The sequence below is a fragment of the Pollicipes pollicipes genome, unplaced genomic scaffold, assembly GCF_011947565.3.
Source record: "Pollicipes pollicipes isolate AB1234 unplaced genomic scaffold, Ppol_2.1 Scaffold_1600;HRSCAF=1878_pilon_pilon_pilon, whole genome shotgun sequence".
NCBI lineage: Eukaryota > Metazoa > Arthropoda > Thecostraca > Pollicipedomorpha > Pollicipedidae > Pollicipes > Pollicipes pollicipes.
Window position 1 is genome coordinate 14,061,421 of NW_023595962.1, and position 14,110 is coordinate 14,075,530.

Sequence of the window (14,110 nt, forward strand, 5' to 3'; positions counted from 1 at the left end):
TGCAATGGCTCCGCAAGATTTTGAACAGTCTGATGGTCTCAGCATACTTTCAGCTCGATATCAGCTGAACAATTTTCTCTTTGGAGTGCCCCTAATTTTGTGAGCATTCTTCTGCGTGAGTTTTTACTGTTGAACGCATCTAGAGGGGGAGCGAGATGGTGTGTTGTGGGGATGTATTGACTGTGTTGCGCATCTTTTATAAACAAGGCGAAAAGTGAGCATTCAGTTTGGTGTTCTTCAAAAAGGTAAGTGCTCGACTTCGAAATGTTTTGTCCTCGCCATTTACGTTTGGTTCGATGCAATCAAGCTTGTTCGTGAAGATTGTGAGTGGTCATGCACATATTCCGCGACATTTGTGGTCCATCATGCTTGCAACGAAAACAATCAGCCTTTTTCAGGTTTTGTTGCACAAGATTTGCACAGTTAGCTTAATGTCATTATTTCATGGCACTGCATGAAACGTACACTGTTCAGACATATGGCTTTGCCAGCAAATGTTAAATTGGGGCTTGGTAAACAACATAGGTAGGTTGGTAGGTAGGGACCAACATGCAAACATGTGGCTATCTTGTAGGCTGTTATGATCTGGAGCAGAACAGTTCTAAGAAAAGAAATCATTAGTGCTCCACAGGCATAAAAGTTGCTGTGTGCACATATTTCACTCCTTGTAAAACTTATGTTCTCTAGATCAGGGGACTGGTAGGTGCCTGGGTGGTGTCTGAGCTGTTCATATACCAAGGTGTGTGTGCATTATTAATTTTATATCAGACTTTGGTTACAGCAGCTCAACTGGTCACTTAGCTTCAGTTTTGGCCTTGTGCTTCATCAGAATCTTGGGCCCTTCTTGGTCATATCAAGTATACTTTGTATGCCAGATGGGATATTTTCTGGCCCATGGATAGCCACATGCTGGACACATGTATTTACATTGTCTATCCCAGTGTTGTGTCAAAAGATCTAAACTAAGATTTCTGATATAATTGTATGAGATGTAAAAAGTTGTGATCAGATACTGATATAATTCTGCCTCAAGTGCCTTACTTGATTTCATCCTAATTTAGGTTTACATGGTACATGATTATTGAGGATGACAGAATGGGTAATTTTGATATACTTGGATAAGTTTCCATGCTTAGCTTAATGTGTTCAGCAGTCAAGCTTAAATGTTAAGTTAGATTTGATCTTATTTGGATGCTCAGTGCAGCAGTAGACTAGTTATTTAGAGGCTGCTTAGGTATCTGAGATTGTGTATTCATAGGCTGCTAAAGCACAGCAGTATCTGGGCTATCTATCCTTAAAATACCATAATCCTCTGATATTGTTAATGATGATGCATACACAGCAAAATGAATGCATTTTTAAATATGAATAAGGCAATACAAAATATCATTTGCATAAATCAAACCTGCATAACATTTTATTAGTTATCTTGCTTTATAAACAGCTGAAATTCACTGAGAAATGATGATGATGTTGACTATTTGGGGGCAACCAGGGCAAAGTGCTCTGTTCTGTCTCACCTAACTGAGTCTTATTACTCTTTTAGCTTTTGATGGAAAAATATGAGAAGAGATGCTGTGAGATGTCTTGACATAAAAATAGCATATTTAGACAATGTGCATCAGGAAGCTGTTACATGTGACATATTGGCATGCTGTAACCCGGTGTTCCAATATTTGGCCAGTTGGGTGGCATGGATATAGATATTTTTCATGCTAATTCACCCCAGCTTGGGACTCACTGCCTATTGGCCCTCCCCTTATTCAAAATCAGCCAAGCAGCATCAAACAGGGCAGCTGTGAACCCAGTATCTAAGCACCTCGGGCATGACAATCGGGCTTGGCAGGTCAGATAGCTGGGTTCAGCATCAAAGGTCATTGGATTAGCACCAACAAATTGTGTGCTTGCTGCCAGAGAGCCAAGGTTCTGGTAGCATGAATTTATGTCTACAACCTGCACACCCTACTCCATGAATTTTGGAATACTGCTGCAATGAGCTCTGCTGATGCAGTAGAGTATCAGCTGACCCTGCGCCATCCGCAGGATGCTGTGCTACTGCGCCGGCGCGTGTCCGGACGGCGCCGTCAACAACACGTGCGTGGCGCCGCCCACCGCCTGGTGCTTCGCGGCCGTCAGCGAGGCGTGGGACGAGCGCAGCGGCCAGTTCGGTCCAGAGCGCACCTATGGCTGCCTCCAGCCCGACGAGACGGGCTACATGCAGGTGAGACAGGCACCAGACCAGGTGAGATGGGCTACATGCAGGTGAGATGGGCACCAGACCAGGCGAGATGGGCTACATGCAGGTGAGATGAGCACCAGACCAGGTGAAATTGGTTACATGCAGGTGAGATGGGCACCAGACCAGGTAAGACTGGTTACATGCAGGTGAGACAGGCACCAGACCAGGTGAAACTGGTTATATGCAGGTGAGATGGGCACCGGACCAGGTGACACTGGTTACATGCGGGTGAGATGGACGCTGGGGTCACCAGACCGGATGAGACCGGCTACGTGCAGGTGAGGTGGGCATTAGACTGCATGAAACTGGGTTCATGTGGGTTAGATGGATGCTGTGACAGTGGACTTGAAAAGCTAGGAGCTCATCGTGGATAGTCTAATAACACGTCTATGTCTACGTCTACGTGAGATAGACATCGGACCGCACTCCTGTACCCGATTTTTTCGGCTCAGCACAAGGCGCATGCATCAGCAGGATCCACTTCATTGTATCTTGCTTCCAACCTTGCACCAGTGTCTTGCTACCCATGTCTACTACACCCGTCCCGGAATCCCTCACGAAGCATCGCTGTCCCGTCCCGTCTCAAGCCACGTGCGCGAACGCGCGCAACTCACATGTTCCGTCAGAAATGGCGCGCGCGCGCGCACAGCGTGTCCACCAGCGAGCGCCGCAGTCGCTGAGGCTGCGCTGGGTCGCCCGCGCCCGGCGGCGCGGTCGGCGCGGTCGGCGCTCTGACGCGGCGGCGCGCGCTTTCCAGTGCAAGAGCGCCAACAGCCCATTCGCGGTGCCGACGACCATCGAGTGCTGTCGCAATCGGAACCACTGCAACCGGGAGCTGCGGCCTATGTACGTGCGTCGGCCGGGCGACGGCGACCTGACCAGCGAGTACCTCGGGTGAGTGCCGCCGCACGGCCGGGTGTCTCTAGTCATTGCTGCTGCACGGCGCGGTGCTTCTGGTCAGTGCTGCTACACGGCGCGGTGCCTCCGGTCAGTACCGCCGCTGGGCTGAGTACCTCGGGTCAGTACTGCCACACGGCAGGGTACCTCTGGTCAGTACCGCCACACGGCGGGGTACCTCGGATCAGTACCGCCACACGGCCGGGTGTCTGGTCAGTGCTGCTACACGGGGGGTACCTCCGGTCAGTGCCGCCGCTGGGCTTAGTACCTCTGGTCAGTGCCGCCACTGGGCTGAGTACCTCGGATCAGTACTGCCACACGGCAGGGTACCTCTGGTCAGTGCCGCCACACGGCGTGGTGTCCCTGGTCAGTGCCGCCACTGGGCTGATTGCCTCTGGTCAGTGCCGCCACACGGCGGGTACCTCGGATCAGTGCCGTCACATGGCTGGGTGGTAGGGTTAAGATATGTGCACGCGGATGTGTAATGCTGGTCGAAGTGCGCTCGCGCCCGTCATGATTTGCAAATATATTATGTACCCGCGAATAATCTTGGACCCTTGTTGGCGATGGAGAAGGGATTATTTCAATGAGCATCGAAAGACAAGTCTGGTTATTCCCCACGGTCGTTTACTCGCCATTGGATGCATTGGGTCGGGCCCCGTTATTTTCCCAACTCTTATATGGTGACGTGGTCTTTGCAGTTTCACGACAAGTGCGGTCTTGTGTGATGTGTACGTCTCTCTTTCGGCCTCTCTTCAGCCATGTGCGTGACCTCTAGCTGCTTTGCTTAACATTGATACCCCCTGTGTGATCACAGAGTACAGGTCGGTCAGTTTTGCCTCTGCGTGGTATTTGTGACCTCGGCGTTCTCCGTAGGACTTGTGTTATCCGTGTAGTCTGGTGCTCTGTGTGACCCTTGCGTGGTCTACATGACCTTTATGTGCCCTTGTGACATCTGTGTGCTCTTTGTGACCCTGATGTGCTCTGTGTGATCTTTGTATCCTCCGTGCGACCTTTATTTGCTCTGTGTGACCTTTGCGTGCTCTTGTTGACCTCTGTGTTTTCTGTGACCTTGCGATGCTCAGTGTGACCTCTGTGCTCTGTGTGACCTCGGCGTGCTCCGCCAGGTACGACGACACTGTCCACCAGATGGCGCTGCTGATATCAGTCACGCTCTGCCTCGTCATCTTCGTCATTGTGGTGGCCATCGTCTACCTGAGGTGAGGCCGCAAGACACGCCGTATCCGCAGGCGAGACACTTGGCGGCCGTGGCGGGCGAAACCGTATGTAAGGTGCGAACGGATGGTCGCCCAGGTGAACAAAACATCTCTAGGGCATGCCATAAAGCCGGGAACCGCGTGGTATTGTGCTGCAATTGGAGTTCCTTAAACGTTTTCATTAGCGCTCATCCAGTGTGCCAGTCGATGGATGACAAAAACTCGATCGACGTTCGTTTTTGAGGAATTGAAGAGCTCCGACGATGGGCCTGCTATTGCTGCTCAGTGTTGTGTTGCCTTGTGTTCGCCCTCCTTCCCTCCACCCTTCCCTGCCACCTCCCGTGAGCACCTGACTTTTTCGACTCATAACCACGCACGGCAGCGGGCGGCTGCAGCTCTGCTGGCTGCGCACGCCTTCAACGGAGGGATGGACTGATACTGGAGGATTGCGCCGTCCTGCAGCCTCAAAACGCCAGCCGCTGTTCACCGACCGCACCTGATAACGACGGCGCTGTGACTGGATTTGTCGCCACCATGAGCTCGATTATGACGTCATTCGTTCGATTATGACGTCACAAGGGTAGTGTAGCGGAGAAGCTGCGCGTCTGGGGAACCAGGGGCGCGGGTTCGATCCCCGTCACTGGCTGCGTGACCCGGCCGTGCCGTGACCGGGACCTCACCGCCGGCCCTGCCCCCTGGCGGCAGGTACCGCAAGCGTCTGGAGGAGCGCCGCGACCCAGATGACGTCATCCCCGATTACGAGGCGCTGATCGCCGCCAGCCACGGCCTGGCAGAGACCAGCAGCGGCAGCGGCTCCGGCAAACCCTTCCTGGTCAGTCGCTGTGGCGCTTGCTGCGGGGCGGGGAACAGGTATCATTGCTCTTATATCTGTATCTGGCTCGTTACTAGTAACTCCAGCAGCGTCGATGCCGGATCACACTCGGTGCTAGATAACCAATGGATCAAGCCAGTTGTTGGAGGATAATCTGGCCAGCACTTCCTCGGAAGACGGCCACAGCGGGTGGAGCGTCCTCGAGCAGCCGCCCCGTCCCCTGCCACCGTCCCCGTCGGCCCGTCGGCCCGTCAGTATGGGGCTGACGTGTCGTCCCGCCCGCTGCGCAGACGCAACGGACCATCGCGCGCGAGATCGTCGTGGGCGAGACGGTCGGCCAGGGCCGCTACGGCCTGGTGAAGCGCGGACTCTACCACGGCCAGCCGGTGGCCGTCAAGGTGTTCTTCACGCTTGAGGAGGCCTCCTGGCAGCGCGAGAAGGAGGTCTACGAGACGTGCCGCCTGCAGCACCCCAACGTGCTCGGTGGGTGGCCGTCGGCGGGGTGCGCCGGAGAGGCGCCGGCTGCGGAGCCGGGGGAGGGGGAGGGGAGGGGAGGAAAGGCGGGGGAGGAACACGGCCACGAGGCGGAGAGGTAGTGTGCCCAGGACCGCGCACATGCAGCCCTGTCCGGCTCAGTCCCCCCGCCCCGAACAGGGCGGGGACTGAGGGTGAATTCGGTTCCGTACGACACTGAGGGTGAATTCGGTTCCGTGCGAATCGACTCGTACCAACGACGGTAGGAGACTGCTTAAGTTTATGACGTTTTGTATGCAATTTTAAAGCAGTGCGACGTCTGACAGGACGGTTAGGTGTGACCCATGACCTGTGACCTGTGACCTTGTGTGTGCTGCCTGTGAATGTTGTTCGCGGTGGGCTGTTAAGGAGATCGTTGGCCGAACCCCGAACACGGTGTTCATTCAGTTCCGCTGTTGTATCTACAAGAGTCGCCAGTGTTAATACATCATTCTGCTATCTCGTGCAGTGTACAGGTCATTTCCGTCACGTCCCTTGCATTGGACTCGGCGGCACAGGCTTCCACCGCATGCTGACGTGTCCAGGCCGGCGGTACCCGTCCGCCGGTCGCCCGTAGCAGTGTGTCGATGTCATACCGTGTGCGCGATGTCAGAAGCCGTACACCCGTTCAGGGACCGTACGCGCAATTTCAGAGACCGTACACGTGTCAGACCGTACACGCGTTCAGGGACCGTACTCGCGATGTCAGAGACCGTACACGTGTCAGAGACAGTACACATGTGTCAAGAGACCGTACGCGTGATGTCCGAGACCGCATGCGCCATGTGAGAGACCGCACGTGCGCGTTGCAGGGTTCGTGGCGGCCGACATCACGTCGAGCGGCGGCGCCCGCGGCTGCACGGAGATGTGGCTCATCAGCGAGTACCACAGCGGCGGATCGCTGTACGACTACCTGCGCGAGCACGTGCTGCAGCCGATCGACACGCTCGTCATGTGCCTCTCCATCATACAGGGTAGGGCACCCGTCGGTCGGCGCGCGCCCACCGCTGCCGCCGCTGGCAGGCGCCCGCCGCTCTGGTGACGGCGCCTTCTGGCCATGCTGGTGTTCTCGCCCTGTCACTGTTTCGCTCTCTCACGCTCGCTCTTTGCTCTCGCGCTGTCTTGCCTTATTGCTTTCTCGCTCTCCCGCTCTCCCGCTTTCTGGCTCTCTCGCTCTCTCGCTCTCTCTCTCCCCGCTCTCTGGCTTTCCTGCTCTCTCGCTCTCCGGCTCGTTCTCCTCTCTCTCTCTCTTTCCTGTCTCTGTGTCTGTCTCTGTCTCTTCCTCTTTCTTTCTTTCTTTCTTTCTTTCTTTACCTCCCTTCCTCTATCATGCTGATTTGTCTGTCCCATGCTCTCGGCTGCCGTCGGCGCCTGCCCTACACCCTCTTCTCTGCCATGTCGTTATCTTCTGTCATGTCGTGATGTCTATTGTCATGCAATGCCCCCGCCCCGTGGTATATCGTCTCTGCTGCGTCTGCGGCCATTCCTAGCACGTGCCTCTCCTACCTGTCTCTCGCCCATCTCCCTGCTCTCCCTCCTCGCCTCGCCTCGTCTACCCTCGTCACTCTCACTGTCCTCTCCCGCGCCCTCGTCCCGCTGCCGAAGCCGTGACTGATGCAACCCCAAGTTGCACGGCACAACCTGGAGAGGGCCGTGGCGCTGTCACAAGATGTGGACGAAATCCGGGATCAACTCCAGTGGAGTCGATGTCGTTGGCTGGCGTGAACGCCTTGTTGGCGTAGGACGGTGCTGGGCGCTGTACTGTTTGTTCAGTGGCATGCAAGACACCGCACAAGACACCGCACAAGACACTGCACAAGATGACACTGCGGGGCATGCAAGACAGCATCTCTGCCGCTCCTAGCGGGGTCTCGAGCCTGGCATCTCATGCCGCCGCGGCTGAGGGCTTGGAGCGTGGAAGCACCCGTGGCGGCCACCTCAGGCAGCTCCATTCGTGGCACGGTGTTGGGGTGGCCGCCTCTCTCACAGGGCGGTGCTGACGTGTTATCATCGCGCGCGCGGCATCGCGTGTGCACGCGATGCACGGGCACCTCCTGCCGCCGGACGGCGCGGCCGCCTGCCTCGACGCCCGGTACACTCGGGGGAAACCCCGTACGATCTCGAGATAGCCGCGGGGGTGCCTCTCGAGTGAGAGAGCGGCCATGGCGTGTCGGTGTCACCCCCTCCCCCCTCCCCCACGTAGCCGGTCGGCTTTTCCTGGTTGGCCGCCCACGAATTGGGGAAACGATAACGGAGATGAGCGCCGCCGCAGGTTACGTGGCTGTCGGTCGCTGCTCCTGAAGTCCGGTCACTGCCTTGTTGATCAGTCGTATCGACATGTGACTTGTAGGGGAGCAGCGGGGCTGCTGACCCTGCGTGACCTCCCCGCCCTCTCCCCCCTGACTGGAGTGACGTGGGACCGTGGCATGACCACCAGTGATGACCTGTTGTGACCCCTCATATCGGCGGGTTGGACTGAGCTGTCATGACCTGGTGACGTCGTGTACCACAGTGCCGACCTGTTGACCTGGTGACCTCGTGTGTCACCTGGTGTAGCCCTGCCGGGGCCGGGCTGGCGCGGCGTGACCCCGGTGACCGCTATAGCTGACCTGTTGCGACCGGCCAGGCCTGGACTACCTGCACAAGGAGGTGGTGGCCACCAGTGTGCGGCCGGCCATCGCGCACCGCGACATCAAGTCCAAGAACATCCTGGTGAAGGCGGACGGCGAGTGCTGCCTGGCCGACTTCGGCCTGGCCGTCATGTACACCAGCTGCGGGTGAGATCTGCCGACAGGAGATGAGAGAGGCTGAGATGAGATGAGAGACGCTGAGATCTGCCGGCCGCCGGTGGCTCCGGCGCCAGCAGGCGTTTTGGATGACGGATGACGTTTTGAGTATGGCGTGCTCGGTGGATGGCGTCCTCGTAGGATTAAGTCCTTGGAGGGCGAAGTCCTCTGAGGATAATCTTTGGAGGGCGGCTCGCTGGGTCACGGCGTCTGTGTTGACCTTCCACCTCGGGACCTGTGCGCTGCTTTATGATGACGGCTCTGGACAGCGCCGGTCCGAGCCGGCGGCCGGTGTCGCCGCCGCTGACAGCACCCCCCGCCCGCCCTCGCCGCCCCCAGTGAGAAGCAGCAGCTGGACGTGGCGTGCACGCGCCAGGGCACGCGCCGCTACATGGCGCCCGAGGTGCTGGACCAGACCCTGGACGTTCGTAGCTTCGAGGCCTTCAAGCAGTCGGACATGTACTCCACCGGGCTCGTCTTCTGGGAGGCGGCGCTCAGGTGAGAACCGCCCGAGATCGTGGCCGAGTGAGAACCCGTCCGCTTTGGACGCCGCAGCAGGGTCGGACATGTACGCCACCGGCCTCGTCTTCTGGGAGGCGGCGCTCAGGTGAGAACGGCCCGAGATCGCGGCCGAGTGAGAACCCGTCCGCTTTGGACGCCGCAGCAGGGTCGGACATGTACTCCACCGGCCTCGTCTTCTGGGAGGTGGCGCTCAGGTGAGAACGGCCCGAGATCGTGGCCGAGTGAGAACCCGTCCGCTCTGGACGCTGCAGGACGGCTGGAATACCGCGGTTTTTCTAGAAGATGAGCTGAACTGTCAGAGGTTTTTTGTAAGAGCATTGGGAGAACAGGGTGCGGTTATCGCCGAGAACGTTGTGGGTGATTGCGGTGACCGCAGAAGAGAGAGTTTCGTAGATCTGGAGACCCGTGCCAGATGTGGAATGTCTGCATCATGTGGAATGTATGCATGCTAGGTCCATGCGCATAGCTCAGAAACGAGTGGATATAAAGTCTTAAAAAGGACATAGCTGTAAATTGCAGAGAAAGGCCTTGAAATTGGCGAGCTCACTTCAAAACCCCATGCAGATGTTTAAGTCTTTTCAATAGTTCTTTCACTGCATGAACATTGGCCGTCGACGCGACTTGAAACTCCTCTTTTTGGATATTATGTTGGGCACCTGAAGTGCTTTTCATTGCTGTTTCCACTCCCATTAGGTGCTCACAAAGCGTGTACATTGCCAACGTCAACCGACGTTTGACAGCATGCAGTGGCCACATCACATTGATGAACCCGAGCGTTAACGTTACGTGGCACTGAACCACGACGTGATCCGTCTCAGATAGTCTGCCAAATCTGGCCTGAATTTGTACCACCTGCGGACCAAACATGGATGAGATGCTACGGAACGTCACCGGCCACGCTGCGTGACGGATTGTGGCGCAGTCCCGCTGACAACGTCGCAGTTTTCACAGGACGGCGTGACGCGACTCTGCAGTCCGCACAACCAGCGACCCAGCGTCCTCCGCGAGGCCAGGTCCGGCCGATGTCGGAGCGGACGCTGCGTGTGACGTCACGCCCTAACTCTGCCGTCGGCCGCCAGGTGCGCCACCGGCGACAAGATGCGCGACTACGAGGAGTACGCGGTGCCGTACGCGGGCATGGTGCCGGCCGACCCGAGCTTCGACGACATGCACCGGCTGGTGTGCGTCGGGAACGTGCGGCCGCCGCTGCCCGACCGCTGGGGCCGGCACAAGGTCAGCTGGTGTGGCCCGAGCGGGGCGCCGCCGGGCTAGCCGCGGCCCGAACGCGTGCCGCGGTCATGGCATTCCAGCGTCGGCAGTCTGCGCGCGTCGCAGTAGGGTTAACGCCTGGACAGGAGGCTTGCCGGCATGCTGCGCCATCATGCTCTTCTTGTGCACGTATACACTGTAGTACCTGAGCATGAGAATATGTGCCATCATCCTGGGTTGTTGCTTGGTAAACGACGCTGCTTTCGAGGAACGTTGAACAGAACGTTTTGTATCGGGTCTACGCCACGTTCTGTGAGAGTGAAAGAGAAACATGATGTTGGAAAACCCGTGAAGTAGTGGGAGGCGTAATAAAAGGGGGTGTACCGAACCCTCAGTTGTTGCTCTTGCATACTTATCAGTTTTCGGCCACTCTTCTCCGCCTGTGGATGACAGTGATTCTCCGCCATGTAGTGTCATGTCTGGTGCCGATCCCTGACATACGGGCCGGTGCCCGACCCCGAGCCATCCGGCGAGTGGCGCCCTCCGACCTGACCGGTGACCCGTCTGCCCGACAGTCGCTTGCCACCCTGAGCCGCCTGATGCAGGATTGCTGGCGTCGCACGCCCGGCGCCCGGCTGCGCGCCCTCAACGTCAAGAAGCACCTGCTGGTCGCCGTGCAGGCCGAGCGGCGCGCCGCCACCCCCGCCGTACACCTCTAGCCGTGCCGCGGTGGCGGCGGTGACACCAGAGCTGGCGCTGGCTGCGGCGTGTCTGCATTGGTGGCAGCGGTGGGACCTTACGCAGTGTTGGCGTGGGCGGCAAATGCCCGCCATCGGGACAAAATACTGGCGCTTCCAGCGTGCCTGTTGGTGTCTACGTTGATCGGTGTGTGTGTGTGTGTGTGTGTGTGTACGTGTGCGTACATGCGCGTGCGATTGTGGATACGGGAACCCGGCGCCGCTCGGAGGCAGTGACGTGATCGCTACCTGTGACGTCAGCAAGAGGCCGCGGTCGGCGCCGCCTACTGCGGCGAGCCGACCGGGAGCGAGCTCCGCCTCTGTCCCCGGTCTGTGTGTGTATGTGACGTTGTCGACGGTCTGACGTCACCTCTGGGTGGCGTGACATCACCCCGGTAGTCTGTGTGACGTCACCAGCGGTGAATGCCGCGTCGTTACGGCGGTGCGCGTCGCTGCGACGGCCGGAACTGTGTCCTCAAGCGGGTGTCACGCGCCCGGCGTCCCCAGCGAGTCTCCCGAGAGCAATACGGCTCGCGCGCGGTCTGCGCCGCTCTCCGAGGTTGCTGTGATGGCGGCGCTGCGGCAGCCAGACCGGCCCGCCATCTGTCGGCGCGCCTCGCCGCGCTGCAATAATACCGCGGCCGGTCCAGTCGCTGTCGAGTTTGCGGGCCCGCGTGGTGCGGCGGACAGGGCCTGTTCCATCTTGCGTTGTTGTACATTGAGTCGCTAGCAGTAGGAATTATCCCCTAGATTCGGACGCTGCATGAATTATACCCGAGATTTGACCTGTGCACGACTTATTGCCTAGAATCGATTGCTGTATGAATTGACCCCTAGATTCGCCCGCTGTATATTCGTTAGGCCTGGGCTTTCTGCTACCCTCTGTTCGCTGATGCTGCACCAATGATGCTTTAGGGCTATCCGACGCCGGTGGGCGCCGGCAATAAGCGGCTTTCTGATTGGTCGCGACGTGGGCCGCCGCCATCTGGTTGGTCAGCGTCGGATGGCGGCGGCGGCGCCGGCCGAAGTCGAGCAGCCCGCGCCCTCGCGTGCAGCTAGCAATCTTCTCCTGCCTGTCTGATCCTTCGGTGCGATTGGTCAGCCCGCCGCGTGCTGTTGCGCGCGCGCGCTGCACGGTTTATCTTGATGCCGTCGTCGGGGCGCGGATTCAATACGACGAAGACGAGTGCCAAGAGGCGGGCCGGACGCGGCCCGCCCGTGTGCGTGAAGTGATGCGTATCTGTGCCATCCAGCGAGACGGTGCTCCCGCCCGCGCCCGGCCGCGTGCTAACCTATTACGTACGTACAAATTTTGTACTCGGATTTTGTACCGAACCTGAGCCGTAGTAATAATACCGTTAACATGGATCTGGTGTTTTGTTAACACAAAGCGGTGAGACTGTGTGGAAATAAATGGCGTTTGCTGCTGCTGGCTTGTAACTCGGTGGGATGTTGAGGAATGGTTTTGGAGATGCGTGGAAGGTTTGGTGCCCCTTTGCTTCCAATGCAACTCGCTGTGGCCTTCGACGCACACGGCATTTCCGTAGTGCTTCTCCGAGTGTCGCTCAAGCCGCTTCGAATTTCCAAAGTTGTTCAACCAATGCATCGGGTTTTGTTTCCCCGCATAGCACTGCACGAGTGACCGCATAATACTGCATGAACGACTTCGTACGGCACAGTACGAAACGACCTACATCACTGATTGGTACTCATTTCAGCAGCAGTGCAAGTCGACAGATCGTTTCCGTCCTGCGCCGACAGCTCGGTTGGAGCGCTTGCCTTCCGCTCGCACGAGGGTGGGTTCGAATCGCCTTAGGTGCTGGGTACTTGGCCGGACATATATGGCCTGCGGCAGGTGGCAGCGGCCGTGCTTAAGTTTGGGTAATGTCAGAATTCAGGGCGGATCGTGCCGAGCAATCCGGCACACTCAGTTTCTCTCATGAAATTATACCGTATTGCATTGGATTCAACTGCACTTTATCACGTCGTTCCACAATATTGGCGGCTATTCTTAGACCTTTGGCACCAAGTAAATCGACAGTCACAAGGCGAAAAGCATAAACATGATGTAGAGAAACGTACGAGAGGTGAAAAATGTCAGGTATATTGAATAAGGTCCTGGTCACGGGTCTTACAAGAAAAGGCACGTCCGTGATGTACGTCGCGTGTCGCGTGTGTAAGTCGCGTTGGGTTTAAAATGCCAGATCGGGCGGTAGGGGTCACGGCTCACGCTACATGCAGTGCTTAACATGAGCTCTGATTCCAGAACCCATCCTTTCAAAACCTGTCGAACTAAATCTTCAAAAATATCCAAATGACATCAGAACTGCCAAGAAATGTTACATTTTTATTGAATGCCGGCAGGGACGAGAAGTTGTTGAATTTTTCTGCGTCAGCTTCATCGAAAATGAGTTGATGAATCGTGCAAAATGACAGCGGCGTGGCCAGGGGAGGCTTTGTGGTAATGCTCCCCTTCCCCTCCCCCCCCCCCCCTGAAGATGACGGGGCCCATTACGATGCTTCTTGACAATTTAAGACGCTCGCGGTACCTCTGAAACACTTGAAAATGGGATGTCAGGACATTTAAATTGGGTTCCGAGGCTAAGGTGTGCCTCGAATGAAAGCAGGTCTTCCTGTCGACGAAGTGATTGAATGAGGACCCCCCCCCCCCCCCGACACCCACACCCGCACCGCGAAGTTGAATTTCTCCTTGCCACAATTCTGACTACGCCATAGGATACGCCGGTGTTCTTTTCATCATTAACACTGGTGTTGTCCTTCCCAATAACACGTTTAGTTTTCTTGTTAAGACGAATGTTGGCTCCGAATGCATCTTGAATAACTACGCATTCATCTCACTCTCTTTACACGGACAAAGGGAATTCGGCGCTGGATTTCTCCCGTATATCCGTGCTCCAACTCCTGAGTGCAGTTTAGTTGCTTAATAAGGCTGGTGTCGAACTTTCCATGTCAATTTACGTGTTGTTATCGATTTTCCAACAACAGATGTACTTTGTGTACTATAAACATCGATCCTAATCATTCACATGCTCCTAGTAGACAGCTTTCAATTAGCATCCTCGTTTTTCCAGTCGCGCGACAAAACATGCGCAAGTCTTCGGTGTAGCGTTGACGGGATTCCAATCTTGGTTGGGTGG

The 14,110-nt window shown here is 56.8% G+C and overlaps 1 protein-coding gene across 1 annotated transcript; it reads left to right on the forward strand.

Moving 5' to 3' along the window:
- The first annotated feature begins 139 nt into the window (after positions 1–139).
- LOC119105812 (bone morphogenetic protein receptor type-1A) lies at positions 140–10,934 on the forward strand. Its single transcript, XM_037229376.1, has 11 exons — positions 140–245; positions 2,044–2,221; positions 2,997–3,133; positions 4,264–4,356; positions 5,059–5,185; positions 5,476–5,668; positions 6,511–6,672; positions 8,325–8,475; positions 8,824–8,982; positions 10,086–10,214; positions 10,808–10,934. Exons 2-11 carry the CDS (start codon positions 2,045–2,047, stop codon positions 10,932–10,934), a joined length of 1,455 nt encoding a protein of 484 aa, XP_037085271.1. The 5' UTR covers positions 140–245; position 2,044.
- Positions 10,935–14,110: the final 3,176 nt, after the last annotated feature.